Genomic DNA, 18,700 nt, shown 5'->3' with positions numbered 1-18,700 from the left:
CTCCGAATGACACTCTCAGGAAAGCCCGGGTGACTCAAACGCCGTGTGATTCGCAAAGCTTACCATTATGCGATGCTGTCACCGGCGACATCGTGGATGGTCAGCATGAGAATGCGAGGTCCGAGGATGCCGTCCACAGAAAGCGCTCCCAAGAATTAAGCGTAACGGCTACAAGTTCTGGGAACGGTTCACACCGACGGTGCGCGGCAAGCGAGTCAGATCACAGATATTGCTTTGGTCTCCGGCCGGGAAGGGGTTGCCATAGCTCCAGCACGCCGAGCGAGGGAGGGACGGAAGCGAGTCGGGTGTAAAGAGCACAACGGAGGAGACGCTGGTTCCGTCACCTGTACGGCCACCGCCCGCGGCGCCGCAACCTCGTTGCAAACCGCCTCCACGCTCCCGAAACCGCTCGTCCCGTAATCTCGCCACGACTGCGCAGCATGCTCTGAACGCTTTCTATGACCTCCCCTCGCCGCCTGACAGACGATAACAGCTACGGTTGACCAGTACTAGACCCTTGTCTTGCCGCTCGCGGAGAATGTCTGAGGCAACCGACGCCTCAGCCTCTTCGGGTACTCTGCCGCACGCGCCCATCCATCCTGCTTCTGGCGACCCCGCTGTTCCTGATATCCTTGCTGTTGCGGACCGAGTCCTATCCCTAGAACGTCAGCGGGCTGCGCAGAATCCTGAGAATGATGAAGCTTTGGAGTGGCACGAGGTGATCGAGCTCAAAGCGTTCAGCGAGAGAAAGGTCTGGATAGAGGAGAAGACCAAGGTGCGTCCCGTTCCTGTGGCGCGCAGAATGGAGCACCCTCTCAGCAATGTACTAGTTTCTGGAGCAACTCCCTCCCATCGAAGTGTTCACTGGACTCGATGCAGTCCGGCAGTCAGCGGCGGAGGTGCCTGGGCTCCCCACGCGCGAGCAGCTGAAGCAGTGGATGGTGGAGCACGATAAAATCGAGAAGGAAACAGAGGTCTTCGACTCTGGTGAGCTCCGGAAACTGAAGAAGTTCACGAAAGGTCAGTTGAGCATAATGCCTCTCATTCTATCTTTCTGAAGACCCGAACGGCACCAAGCTGCCGCTCAGCGCAACCTGTCCCCGGCGGACACGGACCTAATTGAAATCACCCTCACAACCATCTATGCATTGGACAAGCTGCTACACCTTCTACGAGATCGCTCAGACAACCTCGAACTTCTTAACATCAGGCTGACCTGGGAGGAGCGTCGTATCGCCGCCTGGGCCGACGTCCACAAACTGCTTGACGACCTTCGGGAGTTCCTGGCGAACCGTGCGAGATGGTCCTCATCCGTGTACGAGAATCTAGACGATGAGGAGGCTACCCCTCCATTACCGGGGGAGCATACTCTGAGAAGACGAAATTCCGTCGTATCCATGGCTTCGGAGGCCTCCTCCGCCTCTCTAGCCGGGTTCTCTCGTGGGGCACGCTACAAGCTTGCGGAATCCCTGTCTCGCGAAGCTGCGCTGTTCTCCAGTCGAGTTTCATCCCTCAGGCACACAAAGATCGCCCTGGCGGGGAAAGCTTTGGACAAGTTAATCGATGAGAGCCGTAAAGCGGTTCCAGACGAGCTGCTAGACGAACAAGACAAGCTAGAGAACGAGGGTATCACCGAGTTAGAAGACATTGGCAAGTTCGTTATGCAGGTCGTTATGCAGTGGAAGAAGTAAGGCGTGAGTTTGGCCTTGCAGCGTTACGGGTCAACTGACGCCCACACAGAGCTGATGAGTTCTACGTCGAGACCCTCAAGGACAAGTCCACCGCCGAGAATTTGCTGGAGGAAATAGAGGTAGCCAAGCTCAACCATCCAACTTCCCGCCAAGACGCCAGCTTCCTCTCCCGCACCAATGCTCTCAACAAGCGGCTGCTGCTCCGAGGCAATCCGTCCACATCCCTCACCTTCCCCAAACCCCTCCACCGGCTTTTCCCAGAACAAGCAGGGTATACTACGACCATCATTCAGCAGCTCTCAGAAGACATGACATCTGCGCTTCAAGATACGCGTAAAGCGGAGAATTGTGCGAAGGAGTATCACGCTGCCGCAGAAGCGGTCAAGCAGGTCGATGCAGTGCGAAAGGCCGCCGCGAGTCTTTCCGCCAGATACCTCACCCTCGTTGAGCGTATGGAGAATGGGATCGCCACAGCTAACGGCGACGGTACTCCCCCAGACTTGTCCTCCGAAACTTGTCTCGACGGCGCTCGCCATTCTGTCTTCCTGTCATTGTTCCCGTCTGTTCTCGAGGAACTTGGGCAGACGGATAAGGAAGCCAGCTCTCTTCTGGTCACGGCTCGCGCTTCCCTCTTGCACCTAGACTTCCCCGGCATCGACGCCCAGTACAAGGCTGACTCGGCGGCAGCTATGGACGAACTAGAAGCAAGGCGGAGTGCGGCGGCTCGCGCCAAGGAGCTGGTAGCCTCTCGCACCGCAAGCCTCACGCAGGTGCGCAAGGTTTGGTCCACCACCGATCAACTATTCCAGGAGACAGAGGAACTGCGTAGCGAAATTGTCGACGCCATGTCCCGTCAGATGTGGCGACAGCAAGTTCGCCACGATGCCCCGCCAACGCCTGAGTCTCCTACCGCTACTCTTCCTGCCGTGACGCTCTCCCCCTCCGAGGTGGTTCAGCGGTTGGTCGAGCTCCGCGCTCGCCTGGCAGCTAATGTCTCCTCTCCTCTCGCTACTCTATCCCCATCACTAGGCCCGGCTCTTCGCGACTATCTCATCCACGCCTCATCTGCTCTGGAGTCCGTCCTTAGTGCGACCGGAGACACCGCGCGTTTCTGGGAGGCGGTCCAGCAGCAGGCCGCTATGATGGGCACGGTCCGCGACGAAGTCCACTCACTGCAGATCCGCATCGAGGATCTCAGAGTCCGCTTCGAGAAGGGTGCACAAGACGTATTCGCTGATGCTCTGGACGCAGATACCCAAACGCGGACGGAAGAGGCACTTTCTAATGAGTTAGTCTCTACCAGAAGCGCGATACAGAACTTCTTGGAGGACCTACCCCGCCGCGTACCGTTCGTTAGCGAGGTCAAGATCGCCGGGTCCCACGAACATGCCTCCCCGAAACGCAGGTCCTCGATGTCAGGCGCTACCACGCTGGACGCCATCCTGCAGGCTACTCAGCCCAATATTCCTTTCGACCCTGCAGCGTTAGACAAGGGCGTTCGCACTGACTCGAACACTTACAGTATGATGCTTTCAGGCGCTCTGAAGACGCTCGAGTCGAAGGCGGATTACTTCCAACTAGCGAAGAAGGCGCACACGTTAGACATCGCGCTCGCGTCCCTTGTCAACGCGCTAGGCGACGCAGAGGACCCCGTAGGGCGCGTACACGCCTCTCTCACCGAGACGGAAGAGCGGTTGTCCGCAGATCGTTTGGCAGAGCTCTCCGCCGAGTTGGACACAGCCTCGCAGTCGCATGCTGCCTTAATTGAGCGGGCGCTGTCGCCCGTACGCGACGCCCTGCAACGTCTACGTTCAACTTCTATCAAGCACGACGTAGGCTCTCGAGATGCCGTCGTCTCCGCTCGTCAGAAAGCCGTCGAGAACGCGGACTCCCACTATTCCTCGTGGAAGAAGAGTGTCGCTGGGCTCAAGCAGCAGCTTGCGGACGCGCACAAAACCGAACTCCATCGCGTCGCGGAGGAGGCTCGTCTGAAGGAGGAACAGGAGCGCCTCGAGGCAGAGACACTAGCCGTCCGCGCGCGCGAAGAGGCCGCAGCCGCTGAGGCGGAACGTTTAGAGGCCCTAGAACAGGCGCGGCTCGAGCGCGAGAAGGCCGAGGCCGAGGAGAGAGAGCGAAGAGAGCGGCAAGAGGCCCTTGAACGGGCCGAACGCGAGGAACAGGAGAGGCTCAGGGCGGCGGAGGAAGAGCGCCGTAGAGCGGAAGAGGAAGAGAGACGCAGGGCGGAGGAAGAAGAGAGAGGTAGGGCGGAGGAGGAAGAGCGCCGCCGATTGGAGGAGGAGCGACGCCGGGCAGAAGAGGAAGAGCAGCGTAGGTTGGCCGAAGAGCAACGCCGCAAGGCGGAAGAAGAGGAACGACGGCTGGCTGAGGAAGCAGAGGCGCGTCGGTTGGCCGAAGAGGCAGAGGCACGCCGGTTAGCTGAAGTAGAGGCACGCCAATTGGCCGAAGAAGCAGAGCGACGGAGGTTAGAGGAAGAAGAACGGGCTCGACAGGAGGCCCAGCAGGTCTCTCTCTTGGACACCGTCGACGAAGTTAGTTTCGGCGTAATTGCCGAGGATGGTAAGTGTCCTTGGATCCGCGTCCGCTCTCTGGTACTGAAAATATTTTAGACATATTCAGCGTGCGAGACAGCCCGACCAAGGGAGCTGGCATGACGCCCGCACTGAACGAGCTGAGCACGCGTATATTCAACTTCAGGAAACGTCTGCGCTCCCTGGGCATAAACGACGTCGCTAGACCCAGTGCTCGTTCGACTACCGGTCTCCCTGAAGACGACGCCCGGAATGCCATGGCCAAGGCGCTCAACACGCTTGTGGACGAAGTCGGACAACTGCCAGCATCTGTCCCCGACAACCTGAACATCGACGCAGACCTACGCTCTCTCCGTAGCGAGCTGGAGGCCTCTGTTGACTTGATGAGCCGTGTCGACCAGCTTGCCGACTTCTCGTTGTCGTTGCGGGCGTGCGACGAAGCGCTGAGCGATCTTCTTGAGCACATCGACAGCTATCCGTCCCCGCCATTCGGACCTCTTTCTGCGCCGCATGTCTCTGATCATGCACTTGCCCCCGAGGAACAGTTGGGCGCTCGCCTCGCCTTCACCCGCGATGTCCTGAACCGCATGAAGATCCTTGCTCGCCCCCTCCTCAACGATCCGCGGGTCCTCCCCGAGAAGGAGCGCATTATCCAGACATGGACCGAGCTCGAAGCGATGGCGCTCGACCGCATCAGCGGCCAGAAGTCGCGCCCTGCAAGCGTCGTCAGCTCGGGGCGAAGCAGTCGCTCGTCTGTGATCAAGAGCTCGTCGCACCTGGCGCGTTCCGACAGCCCACGCACGCGGGGCAGCCTCGATGTCCCCCACCCTCGCCAGAGCCTCGACAAGAAGAGCAGCTTTTCGAAGCTGTCTGCGTCGCCAGGTGGAAAGTTCCTCGCACCGCCGTCACCTCTTGCGGGTCCACGGCGCGCCGCGTCCGGGTCATCTGTGACCACAGCGGCGCAGTCGCGGAGCTCTAGCAGGATGTCGATCTCGTCGACGCGCTCGATCTCTGGGCCCATGATGGCATCGTCAAGTTCAAGCTCCACGAACTTGTTTGGCTCTACGTTTTCGTCGAGGCAAAGGACGAACAGCACGACGTCGAATGGGTCGCCCTCGTTCGCTACGCCGATCAGGCGCACGCCGGCGCTGTCGACGACGTCGCGGCCGCGAGCGCAGACGGGTACTACACGCACAAGCTCCCCTGCTCTGTCGGATGCATCCTTCTCTCAGGGACGCTCAAGCCTCAATCTCTCCCGACCTCCAACATCACTTTCCACCTGGTCTCGCGCGCCGCGAACGTCGTTCTCCGCGTTACCGAAATCGCCGCCGTCATCGCGCAACCAGCCGACGAAACCCGCAAGGAAGCCATACGTCGCGAACCCGAAGAATAAGCTCGACATGGCCGTTGGCGACGTCATGAACCAGCTCCCGGTCGACATCAAGATCGAGCTTGTTCCAGATACGTGGAAGGACCAGAGCGGCAAGTACTGGATTGGAGACAGCGACCCGAAACTGTGCTTCTGCCGGATCCTGCGATCGCAAACGGTCATGGTGCGCGTCGGTGGTGGTTGGTCCGAACTGTCAAAGTATGTTCTTCAGTGTCTCTCGTTGTGATCATCTCTAAATATCATCACGTACGCCAGGTTCATCAAGGACCACTTTGCAGACGCATTTAGGCTGCTTCCTGACTCGTCGCCGCCTCGCATGGGTACACGCGAAGAGAAGTGGATCACGTCCGCATCTTTGGCGCAAGCGGTCGAGCATCTGACACCGCCGAGGCCACCACGCACGCCCGAGCCGAAGGAGGGCTACATACCCTCGTTCGCGATCTCGACACCGAATGGGACCAGCCCCAAGTCGTTACACGGATCACCATCTCCCGGCTCTCCTCTGCACGCCCTACAATTCATCCGACGCGCCGAGCGGGAAGCTCCGTCTTACCGCCCGGAGACACCGACACGGTCGTCGCGGAGTACGGGCGTGTCGTCTGTGCTCAGCACTCCCAGCGGGCGTCAGCCTGCGTGGCGTCCGTGAACGCCCTGGGCTGCCCCCTGCTATGATCACACACACTGTTATATTGCTGTGCACTATTGGTTCGTACATCTACGCGCATGGACAGACTTGGTTCAGACTGTGAATAGACACCGAATGCACACGACGGTCGCCGTTTGGATCGGCACAACGGTATTTAATGACATTGATGTTGTTCACGCTGTATACGTCTCTCTTGGATACTTACCTACTCACACCACCAGTATTGTCGCAGGTCTTACTACGCTACCTAGTTGTCTCTTGAACAAATATCCGAAGCATTCGTTCTGCACCGCGTACCGGGCGCCTGTACTCTGTACTGTCACGATCACGTGGGTAATACGACGCGTCTTGACGCGCCTTCCTGCAGTGTCCTTTTTCGGCCCTGTCTGCCTTGGACTTGTACCACCACCACCACCTGCCTCACTCTCCTCTGCTTCTCGTCCAGTTATCTGCTATGGACAACCTTCGATGCAACAGACTGACCTGCAGACGATCGCTGGGCGACAAAGCTGTAGTGGTGAGTGTATGCGTTCTCATCCCACCGAGCGCTGCTAATGATCTATAGACTACTTGTAGGTCATATATCATTGACGAATCGCTCGGTGGTGCTGAGGATCCTGAAATGGGATGCAGGTTCTCATATATTCTGTGGTGAGTGAGGGCGGACGTTTAGGACGACTGACCGCCGACCAGCTACTTTGCAGTCGACTGTGCGAACGAACTATTCAATGCATCTAGGCTATGTCCAGGTACGTTTACGGAGGCACGAGTGCTAGTGAGTATATGACTAACTTCACCATCAGCATGCGAGACGTCCTTAACCGAGCCGCAAGTGTTTCTCCAACTCCGCGTAGCCCAGACCTGCTAACTTCCGCACAGCGACGATGTCGTCGTACGTTTCTCCACGAGGACTATGGGAGCGGTATGATGAATATGACGATCAGGTGTGCTCCCTACATCCATCCAATGACTATAAAACCGTACGTCTATGCGCATATACCCACCTTTTGAGACTGATCATTTGCATATTCACAGTCTGTCCTGTCAGGCCTGAATCCCACCATCATTCTCGAGATTTGTAGCAGGCAAGTCCTGCCTTCTTCAACTGCCGCTGAAGCCAGATGCCACCGCGGTCCTTAGAGCACTATCATTCTGGCAATACCAGATTCATCAAGAGCAGTGAGTCCAGCGGAATGCCCTTAACGCCCTTCGCCTCACCTCCCATACAGATCATTCCAGCAGGCATTATATAGGAATGTTTCCGAGAAGAATGCTCAATTGGAGAAGCGGCTTGAGAACGTGATAAGGGAAGGTTAGTCGTTGCCTTCAAGGTGCCTAGTCGCGCGTGTTGAAATACTGACTTTGCGGATCTTCAAAGCAAATGGAGAAATCAGCCTCCTCACAAACAAGCTGTCAGGTATACAAAAGTCGTAGCTCTACCAGGATGAGTGCCACTAATCCAGTGACACTCAGATTTCGAAAGGGATCTCGAAGCAGAACGGCGGAAGACGGCGGCTTTGCAAGATTCAGTGAAGGAGAGCGAGAAGGAGTATCATAAGCTGAAGGCATGCACACACCAAGGTCCCTCTCAAGCCTGTTACCCTGATCACCGTTTGCTGCAGGCGCAATATGACAGACTCAAGCGCAAAGCGCTCCTTGGAGGAGATAGCAAAGAGGGGAACCAGTCCTTTAACATCCAAGAGCGACAGAACGATGCAGGCGCAAGAATGAAACAGGGTATGGCCTTCGGCGCCGGCATTGGCGGCGCAGGGGGAGTGGACGTAGGCGCAGTTGTCGGGAACATGGAAGCCACAGGGGTATGTTCTCCAAACAAAGGCCCCATGCTTTCTATAACCTCCTGATTTTCCGCGCAGGTACAGCGCACGCCTATCGTGAATCGCACGATGGCGGGCGGGATGCAGCCGGGAGGCGGCGCGACATGGCGCCAGCCTCAAGCTCCCGTCGCGCGGCACGCTGCACAGCGCCAGCCGTTCAGCGCGATGGACATGCGTTCATTCCGCACGAGCGCGAGCACCGCGCGTTCAGAGCATTCGGACAGCACGGCCGAGGTGGAGGGGTTGGTCAACCAAACCGGGGGACGGTCGCGTCACGGCCGAAGCAACGACCAGGGCCAATGGTCTGCGCCACAACAGCAGCGAGGCATGACTGCTCAAACGCAATCATCCCGAGGTGAGCGGCGTTTCATGAAGTTTGGGAGCTGAACATGACATGTCTCCGTAGGATTTGCCCAGCCACATGCCAGGCGCACAGGGCCCAAGTTTAAGCCGTCTGGCTGAGCGTTAATGCCGCAGGAGGACGTGGCCCGGAGCTACAGGTACCTTCCTGGCAATACGTTGACATCTCACGGGGTTCCGCATTTCTTACGATTGCCATTTCCGACTGTATTTCTTATCCTCAGTCAGTCTATGCATTTTGAGAGCCTATAAGTACAAGGAAACGAGCGGTATACGTACATTACGTGGTGTGACTGCTGTGTATCGTAAATAAAACGCGGGCGTGAGTCCGTGGTGCTAACATGTACGGCATAAAGAGAACGTCAAGCGTCGGACAAACGTAAACGAGGGGGAGGACTGCAGCCCAGCGGCGCCGGCGGCTACATGCATGCATGAGATGTGAACGAACCAAAACCTGGATTCGCGAGAACAAGAAGGAAATAAGGAAGAGATCAGACCTCCATTGGCGGTGGGCGGGTAGTGTACGGTATGCAAGTCGAATATGCGTGGATGGGATCATGAACGAAACAAGACAAAGGCCTTGGGGGGGGTTACTCCCTCTGCAACGTCCCGTTCTTCTCGTCTTCGAGGTACTGCCCGATCGCGAGGATATCCTCACCTGCCCGGCGCAGATATCCTGCCAAAATCCCGCGGTCCGCATGCGGTAAAATCGCCGCAAGCTTGTCGACCTGTCGCTGGAACGCCGGGTCCATCACGTTCGGCGCCGGAGACCCGACTGACGAGTGCCCCGGACGGGCACGCGCAAACAGCGACGGCCGGCGCGGGATCGCACTCTGCCTCTGGATGCTCTGCGGGCTCGTCGGCGATTGTATTGGAGGGTGAGGGTTCTCCGGGGGCGACGGCTGGGGCGGGCTCGCGGAGACGGAGTACGTCTTCGAGCGCTGAATGCGCCCCGGGGCAGCGCGTGGCCCCCCAGGGATCGCGGGCGCGGTCGGGAGAGGCGCGTCGCGCGGCGAGGTAGAGTTTGAAGGATTCGAACGGGATGCGGCCATAGGGGGAGGCCGCTTCGTGAGCAGCTTGGTAGGCGACTGGGGGCTAGATAGGCCGGAGAGTCCCTTCTCCCTGCGGACGCTCGTCTTGCGGCCGAGAGAGGCGAAGAAACCTGTTCCGGAGCCTTTCGCTCCAGGGAGGAGCGTAAGGGGAGATTTGGTAGGGGAGGAGAGGAGCGTGGATGAGCGCATCTGGGCGCGAGATAGGTTGGCTTGTGCCAAGGAGGGATAGGGAAGTGTTGTTGGCGGTGAGGAGGAGGGAATGATATCAATGGAGCGGGTAGAGAGGTCCGTCGCGGTGTATGCGTCTGCACGGATGGGGAACGTCGCCTGCGAGGCCAGCGAGCCGTGCGAGACGTGTCGATTCGTGTGGGCCATGCCGCCGAGCTCTGCAGGCAAAGCGAGCTGATTCGGTTGCAGCGCTGTGCGCTGCGACTGTGTTCGTGGGTGGGATCCTTGATATGCATCGTCAGTACGGCCGCCAAGGCTGACGAGTATCGTTTATCGCGAGCACTCACCTGGCCGTTGTGATGCCATCCAGTCCCGCAACCCACAATCATACTCAGCCAGCTCGTTGATCTTCTCCGCATACATCTTTGCGCGTTCCCGCGCGCTCCGCAGCATCGTGACGTCCCGAGTGACCATCGCCTGCGGCCACGACGAAATCTTCGTTGGTCGAGGGGTCATCCGCCGTCGGGGTGGGAGCTCGACATGGATAGGTTCTATCGACGGCGAAAGCGACCTACGCGCCTCCGGGCTAGTCGAGCGTTTGCTAGAGCGCGAGGAGCGCGACGGCGTACGAGGCAGCGACGAGAACCGCTTGAGGTTTGTGAGTGTCGCGCGGAACGAGCTGGGCGCGAGCGAGTTCTGCTGTCGCTCGTCGTCGGATCCGCTCCGGCCGTTCTTCGGTGGGGGCACGGGTAACCGTGACGACCCCGAGCTGGAGGACGAGGACGACCCGCCCGAGACGGAGGACGCGGACCGGGAGATGGGCGGTGGTTTGGGCAGCGCCGCGGACTTGCCGTTGGGTGAACTGAGAAGCTCAGTCGCCTCCTCGCTGAGACTCACCCAGCTGCTCTTCCGCAGTAGCTCGATCCCTGAACGACGTTCAGAGTCCTTGCGCTCGCGTGCGGGAGTGTCTTCATCCGCGTCCTCTTCCCGCTCGGGTTCGATTGCTACAACTGGACTGCTGACCATATGTGACGATGTTGACTGTTCTTCGCCCACACGCCCAGGAGGAGAGGTCATGATAGTCGAAGGCGGGAACGCGCCCTCGCGCCTGTGAACGCTACTGGCAGGCACCAGCTTGACAGATGTTCTACAAGGGCAAAGATGAACAAGGAAAGAACAAGGATTCAGATGGGAGACGCACTCATTGTCCTGACTATATGTGGACTCCTCACTGTCCCTGGTGTCGGACCTTGACGGCGAGGGATTGTGGCCCAGACGTCGGTTGGCCTCGGGGGGTGTCCTGGCGGCGAGAACAGCAGAAACAGACTGCGGCAGCTGTAGCTTCTCCTTAATAGCTTCGATCTCCCGCTTTGTATTGGCAGGTACCGGCCTGTTATTGGTAGGCACAGGGGTGTGGAAACGAGGCGGACGAGGGGGCGCGGCCGCAGTGTTGTCAAAAATAGAACGCGGCGGGGGCGGGAGGGGTCCGGCTGTTGCGTGGACGCCCGGCTGGTAATGCAGGTATGGCGACGATGCCGGAGAGGATGAGTGCGAACTCTGATAGTTGGGAGATCTTGACGTCGGCGACTGCACGGATGAAGAAGGTTGGGAGTGCGAGTGTTGCGGGGGCGCTGCGGATGCTGGTCGTCGCGGCTGCGTGCGCTGCATCATCTCAGGCGGCAGGCCGACGATCACTGGGCCAACGACGGGCTGCTGGATGTCCTTCCACTCACCAATCCCCGGCGTCACGATACCATCCTCCATACCAAAGATCGGTGTTGAGAGCAGCCGCTGCTCGAGGGAGCGGTGGTGCGCGCTTGCGCTGCTCGTGTCAGAGAGATCGGGAGTGCCACCACAGGGTGAAGGCGAGCGGGATTTGGCCGGGGTTTGGAAGACGGGGACGCCGAGACCCTCGGTGTGGACGTAGCTGTGGTAGTCGTCGCTGGTCGGGCTCGCTGGACTCAAGCTGTCCGACGCCGTGGAGGCGGAGCTGAGGCCGACAATGCCAACGTCACGGGATGACTTGTGATGGAGGCGACGCGCGCGGCCGCCAGCGTCCACCGCTTCAGACGCTGAGCGCGCGTGCGCGTGATAGTGTGAAGAGGACGAGGGTGGTGGATGGGAGGCACGGTCCGCCGGCGCCGTCGACGGCGGGGTCAGGTCGGTGTATGCCTTCCGCGCCGCGTCTGGCGGGGCTACGAGGGCGAGCCCACCGATGTTCACGCCGCGCCGCGAGAAGAGCGTGCTGCCGGACATAGAGGAGGAAGAGGAGGACTTGGCATCCGAGAGACCCTTGCTCCTTTTACGGCTCACCGAGCGCTGTGCCGCCGCGTCCATCTCCACAATGGCGACCCTTCGCCTGTCTGCACCGCCCTCGGAGGGCACGCTTGGTCGGCGTGAGTGTCGGGCTGCGCCTCCGTGTGCGGGTGGGTGCTCTGGCTCCTCTGATGGCAGTGCGAAGTCGGCGCGCACAGGAGTAGTCGTCTGCGAGGTAGATGCGGGAGGAGGCTCAAGTCCAGCAAGAGATTCAGACGAATATTCAGACGAGTAGTCGGAAGAAGAAGAGGCCGTAGACCCCTTTCGGGAGTGGGTGGTCGTGGATAGGCGTTGGGAGTCCATGTCCGCAGCCGTCGCGTAGGGCCGCCCAGCGAGGTCGGACTGGTAGTACGAGAGGATCTGATCCGTTTCCCGGCGCACATAGTTGGGGCGCGGTGCTGGGGAAAGTGCGGCTACGCTCGGCCGTTTCGTCTATGAACGGCCATCGTCTCATGGTCAGAGGTAGACGCACCGGTGCTGCCGCTGGGGCCCGCCATACTCTGATATGAAACTCCGTCTGTGGCTGGGAGGGGATAGGAGGCGCTCGGCTTTGCAGGAGCCACAACCGAGCTCATCGTAGCTGGCGAAGAGGGGGAAGAGAGGAGGGAGATGGTGGCAGCATTCAAGAGGGTTGAGGTGAGACTAGCGTGGATGGGAGCAGACCGTTGTCAACATAACCAAGCCCGACAGCGGAGGAGACGAGCGGCGGAGCCTCTCTCAGCAGCCCGGCCAGGCCTCACGTCACTCTCAGGGCCGCCGTTTCCTGTCATTTCCACGTGCGCAGCAGCTCCTCGAGTCCCCATTCGTCCACTCTCGCCGAATCACCGTCGCGTCGCGAGCAACCCGCCGCGAGGCTCGCAAGCTCCTTCGCATCGCAAGAGGATGGCGACCGGTATCATTCGCACGATGCCCACCCGACTTTCCCGACAAACATGACAAACAAACAGACATGATACATATCCTACACCGACTGATACATTCATCCCGCCCGCTCCGGCTACTTTCATTGACACCCGGCGCAACTGCATGCAGGCACACGAGCATCCTCCGTCTTTCCCTCGGTTCCTCGTATAACGGTGCCCCACGCTCGCGGAGCTCACCAGTCCATCTTCGGCTTCCCGCCCGTGAGCGGGATACGCTTGCCCTTGTACCCGAACCCGTCCAGCCACGGCCACACCTGCGTCCTCCGCGTCTCAAACTCCTCGATCAGCGGAGCGCGCTGCAGGGTCAGCGCGATGTCGTCCAGCCCGTTCAGCAGGCAGTGCCGGCGGAACGTGTCGACGGTGAACGAGAACGCGGGCTTCCCGCTCGCGCGCCGCACTTCGCGCTTCTCCAGGTCGACCTCGAGCTCCAAGCCTGCCTCCGCCTCCGCCGCAAGCTCTTGGCACTGCTCTTCGGATAGCACGATTGGCAGCATGCCATTTTGGAACGTGTTGTTCTTAAAGATGTCTGCGAAGCTCGGCGCGATGATGCACATGATTCCGAAGTCCTTCCTGTGGATCGCAAACAAGCATGGTCAGCGTCGATCCCATACAAACCGGTGAGCATAGCAAGACGGGGTACGCACAGGGCCCAAGGTGCGTGCTCGCGCGAGGATCCGCAACCAAAGTTGTGCTTGTCGCAAACGAGAATGCGCGCGTGCGTGTACGGTTCGCGGTTCAGCACGAAGTCCGTCGGCTGCCCGTCGGGACCCCAGCGCAGGTTCGCGAACAGCGCGATCTTGAGACCCGTGCGCTTCAACACCTTCAGGAACCGCGCGGGGGTGATCATGTCCGTGTCGATGTTCTCGATGTGCAGCGGCGCCGCGATGCCCTTCAGCACCGTGAACTTCTCGACCTTCGATGGCGCGTCGGTCTTCGGCAGCACAGGCTCGACCGCGGGCGCCGTTGCGTCGCGTGCCTCGGTCGGCTCGGGCGGGGGCAGCACGGGGTCGTTGAGGAATTCGTGGAAGTTCGCGAGCTTCAGCTTCGGGCCTGCTGCGAGCTGCGCCTCCGCTTCCGCGCCCAGGAACTTGCGGACGTCCGTGAGCTTGCCAGTGAGAGCGGCCGCCGCTGCCATGGCCGGGCTAACCAGATGGGTGCGTCCTCCAGGTCCTTGACGACCCTCGAAGTTGCGGTTACTTGTGCTTGCGCAGCGCTCCTGGGGCGCAAGCTGGTCCTCGTTCATGCCCAAGCACATCGAGCAGCCCGCCTCGCGCCAGTCGAACCCGGCACGTTTGAAGATGGTGTCGAGGCCCTCTGCCTCAGCCTGCTGCTTGATAAGGCCTGACCCGGGAACGATCATGGCGTACACGCCGTCCGCGATCTTAGCCTCAGGACCCACAGACAGGACGATCTTCGCGGCGGAGCGTAGGTCCTCGATACGTGAGTTTGTGCACGAGCCGATGAAGACCTTGTCGATCTTGACCTCCTCCATAGGCGTGTTGGGCGTGAGGCCCATGTACTTGAGCGCACGCTCGACCGCCGCGCGCTTGCTGGCGTCCGAAAACGCCGCGGGATCGGGCACCTTGCCCGTAATCGGCACGACGTCCTGCGGCGACGTACCCCAGGTGACAGTCGGGATGATGTCCTCGCCGCGGATGTTGACCTCGATGTCGAACTTCGCGCCCTCGTCCGACTTAAGCGTGCGCCAGTACGCCTCCGCGCGCTCCCAGGTCTCACCCTTCGGTGCGAGCGGCCGCTTGCGGAGGTAGTCGAACGTGATGTCGTCGGGGGCGATCATGCCCGCCCGCGCGCCACCCTCGATGGACATGTTGCACATGCTCATGCGTGCCTCCATGCTGAACCCGCGCACGACCGAGCCCGCGAACTCCATGACGCAGCCCGTGCCGCCGGCGGTGCCGATGACACCGATGATGTGGAGGACGACGTCCTTGGAGGTGACGCCCTCGTTGAGAGTGCCCTCGACGGTAACGCGCATGTTCTTGGCTTTCCGCTGCAGGAGAGTTTGTGTGGCCAGAACGTGCTCGACCTCGGAGGTACCGATACCGAACGCAAGGGCGCCGAACGCGCCGTGAGCTAAGACGGCAGTCAGCGACGTTACGAGGACATGCAGATGCAAATGGTCTTACTCGATGTATGTGAGTCTCCGCATACACAGGTGATACCCGGCAGCTGGGAAAATTTAGGGGCGTCCTCGCCGGAAATAGGAGACGCTGACTTACTGTGAAACCCTCTTCAGGCCCGATAACATGGACGATGCCTTGCCGCCTATCCGTCATGCCGAAGTAGGTCAGGCCAAATGCCTTGACGTTCTCCTCGAGGGAGGTGCATTGCGCGCGCGACTCGGGTTGCGAAACGAAATCCTCGACAGTCGTGAAGTTCTTGCGAGAAACAGTGCTGAAGATATTTCAAGGTTAAAATTTGCGGACGTACACGGGGAACTAGAATATGAAACGGCCCGCGCGTCCATGTATTCGGCAGAAGTCTGCGATAGGGGACAGGACGATCGTTTGCGGCGCCATGCTCGCGGCGATGGTCAAAGATTGCACACAACGACACGGAGCCCACCACGCGCGAATGCACTATGAGCGATATGGCGGTAGAGGCTACTCACGGAATATTGTGGTCGACCGTCGCGAGAGTGCAGTCCGGACGGCGAACGGGACGGCCTGCGGTGCGCCTGTACACATCGATACAAATAAGTAGACCGCTCGCCCACTAGGCAGTGATTACACTCACAGTCCCTCGAAGGCTTGTGGGCTCGTCACTTCATGGACCAAGTGGCTGCAACCCGACGTTGCGTGAGCGTTCCGCAGGGCGCACGCGAGATCAGCAGCATATGGACGCACCGATCAATGTAAATCAGGCCCTGGCCGTTCTCATCGACGTCGCTGCAAACGCGCGGAGGCGCATTGGTCAGTCTCGGTACACGCGCGACAGGTGCGCATGAGGCCGCAAGAACGCTGCGCGCGGGACGTACATGAGATGGTCGTCCCAGATTTTATCGTACAGCGTCCTCGGCTGGCTGACGGGTGCGGGCATCTTCGCTTTTTCTGCTAGGCAGAGATGGGTGTGGGATGCGGTAGGATGTGGGTGTAGAGACCAGTAGAGTCGGAGAAGTGGAGAGAGATGAAAAGGGTCTATATAACAGCGCCTGGGCTGCTTTAGCTGACTCGACGCACTGAACTGTGGGGTCGTCACTATATTATTGACCATCCGGCCGAAACGGCCGATAGTCACGCTTGAATCCGAGCATTTTCATTGGCTACGCGGAGCAGACATTTTGACTGTGCACCATTAAGTAAAGCCGCCGGCTCGATCGCGCGGCAACAGTTTTAGCGACGATACACACTGGTGCTGCAGCGATGAGGGCAGTGAGCCTCAGTGAGCTCGGTGAACTTCAAAGGTGAAGCTTTCGGCCATCATGAGCGAGAGACTGGTAAGGAATGTGTTTATAAACGAGGGGTATCATCCGTACAAGGATGTGTACAGTACAGCGTACAGTACAATCAGACCAATTATTAGTACCTAATTAATAGTTAACTACTGCGAGTAGATCCATCCAAGCTGGTCCATCTCGTCCCCGTCCTGCCCGTACGCACCGACGATGCCAAACCCGCTCGGCGCGGTGACAGTGGCGCAGTTCGCCGTCGTGGCGCCAGCTGCAACCGTACGGCCCGTGCTCGTCGTGAGCTGCGCGTAGAAGTTGCGCGTCTCGCTGTTGTACTTGTCCCAGCAGAGCTTCGCGGTCGTGATGGTCTCCCCAGATGCGAGCGTGAGCGTGTTCGCGTTGCCACCGGTACCGCCGTGCGAGAAGGTCGCGCCCGAGGTGAGGGTGAAGGAGACGGCATCGAGACGGCTGCCGCCGCGGAGCGTGACGGAGGCGACCTTAGGGGAAGAGGGGAGCGAGGGGAGGTCGTTGAAGTACGTGCCGTGGGGGCCACCGAAGAGGTCGCTCTGGCGGAGGGAGGAGGTGAGGGACCAGCTGAACTCGATGCGGACGGGGTTGTGGTCCGTCAGGAGCGCGAGGTCCGACGAGAGGAAGCGAGCGGTGTCATAGAAGAAGTCCGTTGACGAGAGGTTAATAAGCTTCGAGCCACGGTAGCTAGGAAGAGGGTAACATGAGCCGTTGTTTCAATCGCTGCAAATCCCGGCAAACTTACAAGACCTTGTCGACCGTCTCGCAAGAGATGTTGGTCGGGACACCGTCAGGGCAGACGATAGCGTCGGCACCGGCAGCGGGAGGGGAGCCGTTGCGGGCGTGCTTGACCCATGCGTCGGTCATGCCCTCCTGGGAGACGAGGGTGCGAATGCCGGTGTCCACAGCGCGCGTGTAGCGGGAGTTGGTGTCGCCGAACACAAGCACTGCGTTTCCGACGGAGTTGGCAGCAATGAAGTCCGCGACCTAGACGCACATGAAATCAGTACAGCAGACCTATGGCAAAGTCAGTGTCAAACTGTACCTGCTGGATGTTCGCAGTACGCGCGACGTTGTCGCCGTCCTCGGTACCGGCGTCCGCGTGCAGGTTGATGGCGTCAATGTAGACACCCTCATCGACACGGACGCGCATGAACGTGAAGCCCTTCGGGGTGAGGCAGTCGGACTCCGATGCGTCCGAGCACGTCGCCCACTTGGTGCGCGAGAAGTCGACCCAATCGAAGTTGGAAAGGGTGTTCAAGCCGCTACCGAAAGGCACACCCCCGCTAGTGGCGGTGCGGAAGGGGTGGGTGTCATACGCGTACAGCGTCGCGTGGTAGTTGAAGTCCTACGAAAGGTCAGCACAACATTCCCCCGTAAACTACCCGCAATAAATTACGAACCTCCTGAACATGGATGAGACTGTAGCTGTACGCCGACATGTCCTGAATAGATCAAACGCGACATGAGTTGATGTAGCCATGCAAGCAATCACACAAACATACCTGGCCGATCACCATCGTGTTCGACGTCTTGTCGCCCGATTCCCCGTTGGAGTTCAAGATCTCCGGCAGGCCCGCGACGTTCATTGACAAGACATTGAACGTCCCCGACGCTGCGGACGCCGCGAGGGCAGGCGACGCGATCGCAAGAAGGAGTGTAAGTGCGGAGAGCATGATCGACGAGCGGGGGTGGGGGTTGCCTCCAGCGTCCGCCGCCGGCAAGCTTTATGTACAGACTATCGAACTTCGGTGACGTCCAATGGCCCATGCGTGCACATGGCGATGAGGTACGTCCGGCTCTCAACGTTCGTCCGTTGCTGCTACCGTTGCTTAGGACCGTCCGACGACCGCCATGCATACGGCTGCGGGGGACGGGGATGCGGTAGCGTGAGACGCCGGTGGACGGTCCGCCCAGGGCAACTGTGGCACGTTTAAGGCACCGTGGTTCTCCGGTCGGTAGCGCATGAGGTCGGCGGGCTTTCGGGTGCGTTTATGATCACAAGAGAGGGCTTCGCGGTGAGGATCGCTTGATATCTTCAGCAAGTTGGTCTAACAGGACATACATACCCAGGCAAAATATACAGCACAACGCACGTTCTATTACCCAGCAATTCAGCATCGTACCACAGCAAAGACCAAGAACATACTACAGCAAGATGATACACAGCGACGAATGAGAGCTAATCGTACACACCCGTGGTTGGAGAGAGGAAGCACGTGGAGCGCAACCGAGCGAAGGGACTATGTACGGCATCAGTAGATAGAGCGCAGTGCGCGGGTAGATCGCTTTTCACAAGGATTCCGCAGGAGTTCCATTGACGTTTCGCGTTGA

The 18,700-nt window shown here is 59.5% G+C and overlaps 5 protein-coding genes across 5 annotated transcripts; 2 read left to right on the top strand and 3 right to left on the bottom strand.

Moving 5' to 3' along the window:
* The first annotated feature begins 401 nt into the window (after nt 1-401).
* On the top strand, nt 402-6,553 carry TRAVEDRAFT_163370 (uncharacterized protein). Its single transcript, XM_008037458.1, has 6 exons — nt 402-775; nt 831-1,020; nt 1,078-1,687; nt 1,741-4,268; nt 4,319-5,828; nt 5,886-6,553. The coding sequence occupies exons 1-6, from the start codon at nt 539-541 to the stop codon at nt 6,274-6,276; spliced, it is 5,466 nt and encodes a 1,821-aa protein (XP_008035649.1). The 5' UTR covers nt 402-538; the 3' UTR covers nt 6,277-6,553.
* A 177-nt stretch (nt 6,554-6,730) lies between these two features.
* On the top strand, nt 6,731-7,593 carry TRAVEDRAFT_117673 (uncharacterized protein; the record flags this gene model as incomplete). The annotated part of the gene is made up of 8 exons (XM_008037457.1): nt 6,731-6,797; nt 6,910-6,927; nt 6,981-7,025; nt 7,080-7,108; nt 7,197-7,256; nt 7,312-7,354; nt 7,398-7,455; nt 7,506-7,593. The coding sequence occupies 8 exons, from the start codon at nt 6,731-6,733 to the stop codon at nt 7,591-7,593; spliced, it is 408 nt and encodes a 135-aa protein (XP_008035648.1).
* Nucleotides 7,594-8,859: 1,266 nt separating this feature from the next.
* TRAVEDRAFT_70084 (uncharacterized protein) lies at nt 8,860-12,504 on the bottom strand (the record flags this gene model as incomplete). Its single annotated transcript, XM_008037456.1, has 4 exons — nt 8,860-9,975; nt 10,039-10,838; nt 10,893-12,420; nt 12,480-12,504. The coding sequence occupies 4 exons, from the start codon at nt 12,502-12,504 to the stop codon at nt 9,062-9,064; spliced, it is 3,267 nt and encodes a 1,088-aa protein (XP_008035647.1). The 3' UTR covers nt 8,860-9,061.
* Nucleotides 12,505-12,907: 403 nt separating this feature from the next.
* TRAVEDRAFT_163369 (uncharacterized protein) lies at nt 12,908-16,054 on the bottom strand. The gene is made up of 8 exons (XM_008037455.1): nt 15,929-16,054; nt 15,798-15,839; nt 15,688-15,732; nt 15,563-15,628; nt 15,171-15,345; nt 15,078-15,120; nt 13,575-15,024; nt 12,908-13,500 (listed from the first exon to the last, which is right to left on the bottom strand). Exons 1-8 carry the CDS (start codon nt 15,988-15,990, stop codon nt 13,104-13,106), a joined length of 2,280 nt encoding a protein of 759 aa, XP_008035646.1. The 5' UTR covers nt 15,991-16,054; the 3' UTR covers nt 12,908-13,103.
* A 335-nt stretch (nt 16,055-16,389) lies between these two features.
* On the bottom strand, nt 16,390-18,262 carry TRAVEDRAFT_163366 (mannose-binding lectin). The gene is made up of 5 exons (XM_008037454.1): nt 17,872-18,262; nt 17,770-17,811; nt 17,412-17,714; nt 17,112-17,353; nt 16,390-17,053 (listed from the first exon to the last, which is right to left on the bottom strand). Exons 1-5 carry the CDS (start codon nt 18,040-18,042, stop codon nt 16,492-16,494), a joined length of 1,320 nt encoding a protein of 439 aa, XP_008035645.1. The 5' UTR covers nt 18,043-18,262; the 3' UTR covers nt 16,390-16,491.
* Between the last annotated feature and the right edge of the window lie 438 nt (nt 18,263-18,700).

The sequence above is a fragment of the Trametes versicolor genome (genome assembly GCF_000271585.1).
Source record: "Trametes versicolor FP-101664 SS1 unplaced genomic scaffold TRAVEscaffold_3, whole genome shotgun sequence".
Classification (NCBI taxonomy): Eukaryota; Fungi; Basidiomycota; class Agaricomycetes; order Polyporales; family Polyporaceae; genus Trametes; species Trametes versicolor.
Note: the sequence above shows the minus strand (reverse complement) of the source record. Positions and strands in the feature narration are given on the sequence as shown.

Coding starts and splice junctions, on each gene's coding strand:
- TRAVEDRAFT_163366 (XM_008037454.1), bottom strand. CDS start 18,042: ATGCTCTCCGCACTTACACTCCTTCTTGCGATCGCGTCGCCTGCCCTC. Junction 17,812..17,871: donor ACACGATGGTGATCGGCCAG/GTATGTTTGTGT, acceptor TGATCTATTCAG/GACATGTCGGCGTACAGCTA. Junction 17,054..17,111: donor GAGACGGTCGACAAGGTCTT/GTAAGTTTGCCG, acceptor CCCTCTTCCTAG/CTACCGTGGCTCGAAGCTTA.
- TRAVEDRAFT_163370 (XM_008037458.1), top strand. CDS start 539: ATGTCTGAGGCAACCGACGCCTCAGCCTCTTCGGGTACTCTGCCGCAC. Junction 4,269..4,318: donor CGGCGTAATTGCCGAGGATG/GTAAGTGTCCTT, acceptor AAAATATTTTAG/ACATATTCAGCGTGCGAGAC. Junction 5,829..5,885: donor GGTTGGTCCGAACTGTCAAA/GTATGTTCTTCA, acceptor CACGTACGCCAG/GTTCATCAAGGACCACTTTG.
- TRAVEDRAFT_163369 (XM_008037455.1), bottom strand. CDS start 15,990: ATGCCCGCACCCGTCAGCCAGCCGAGGACGCTGTACGATAAAATCTGG. Junction 15,733..15,797: donor GGCCTGATTTACATTGATCG/GTGCGTCCATAT, acceptor GTCGGGTTGCAG/CCACTTGGTCCATGAAGTGA. Junction 15,346..15,562: donor ACGGTCGACCACAATATTCC/GTGAGTAGCCTC, acceptor AAATATCTTCAG/CACTGTTTCTCGCAAGAACT.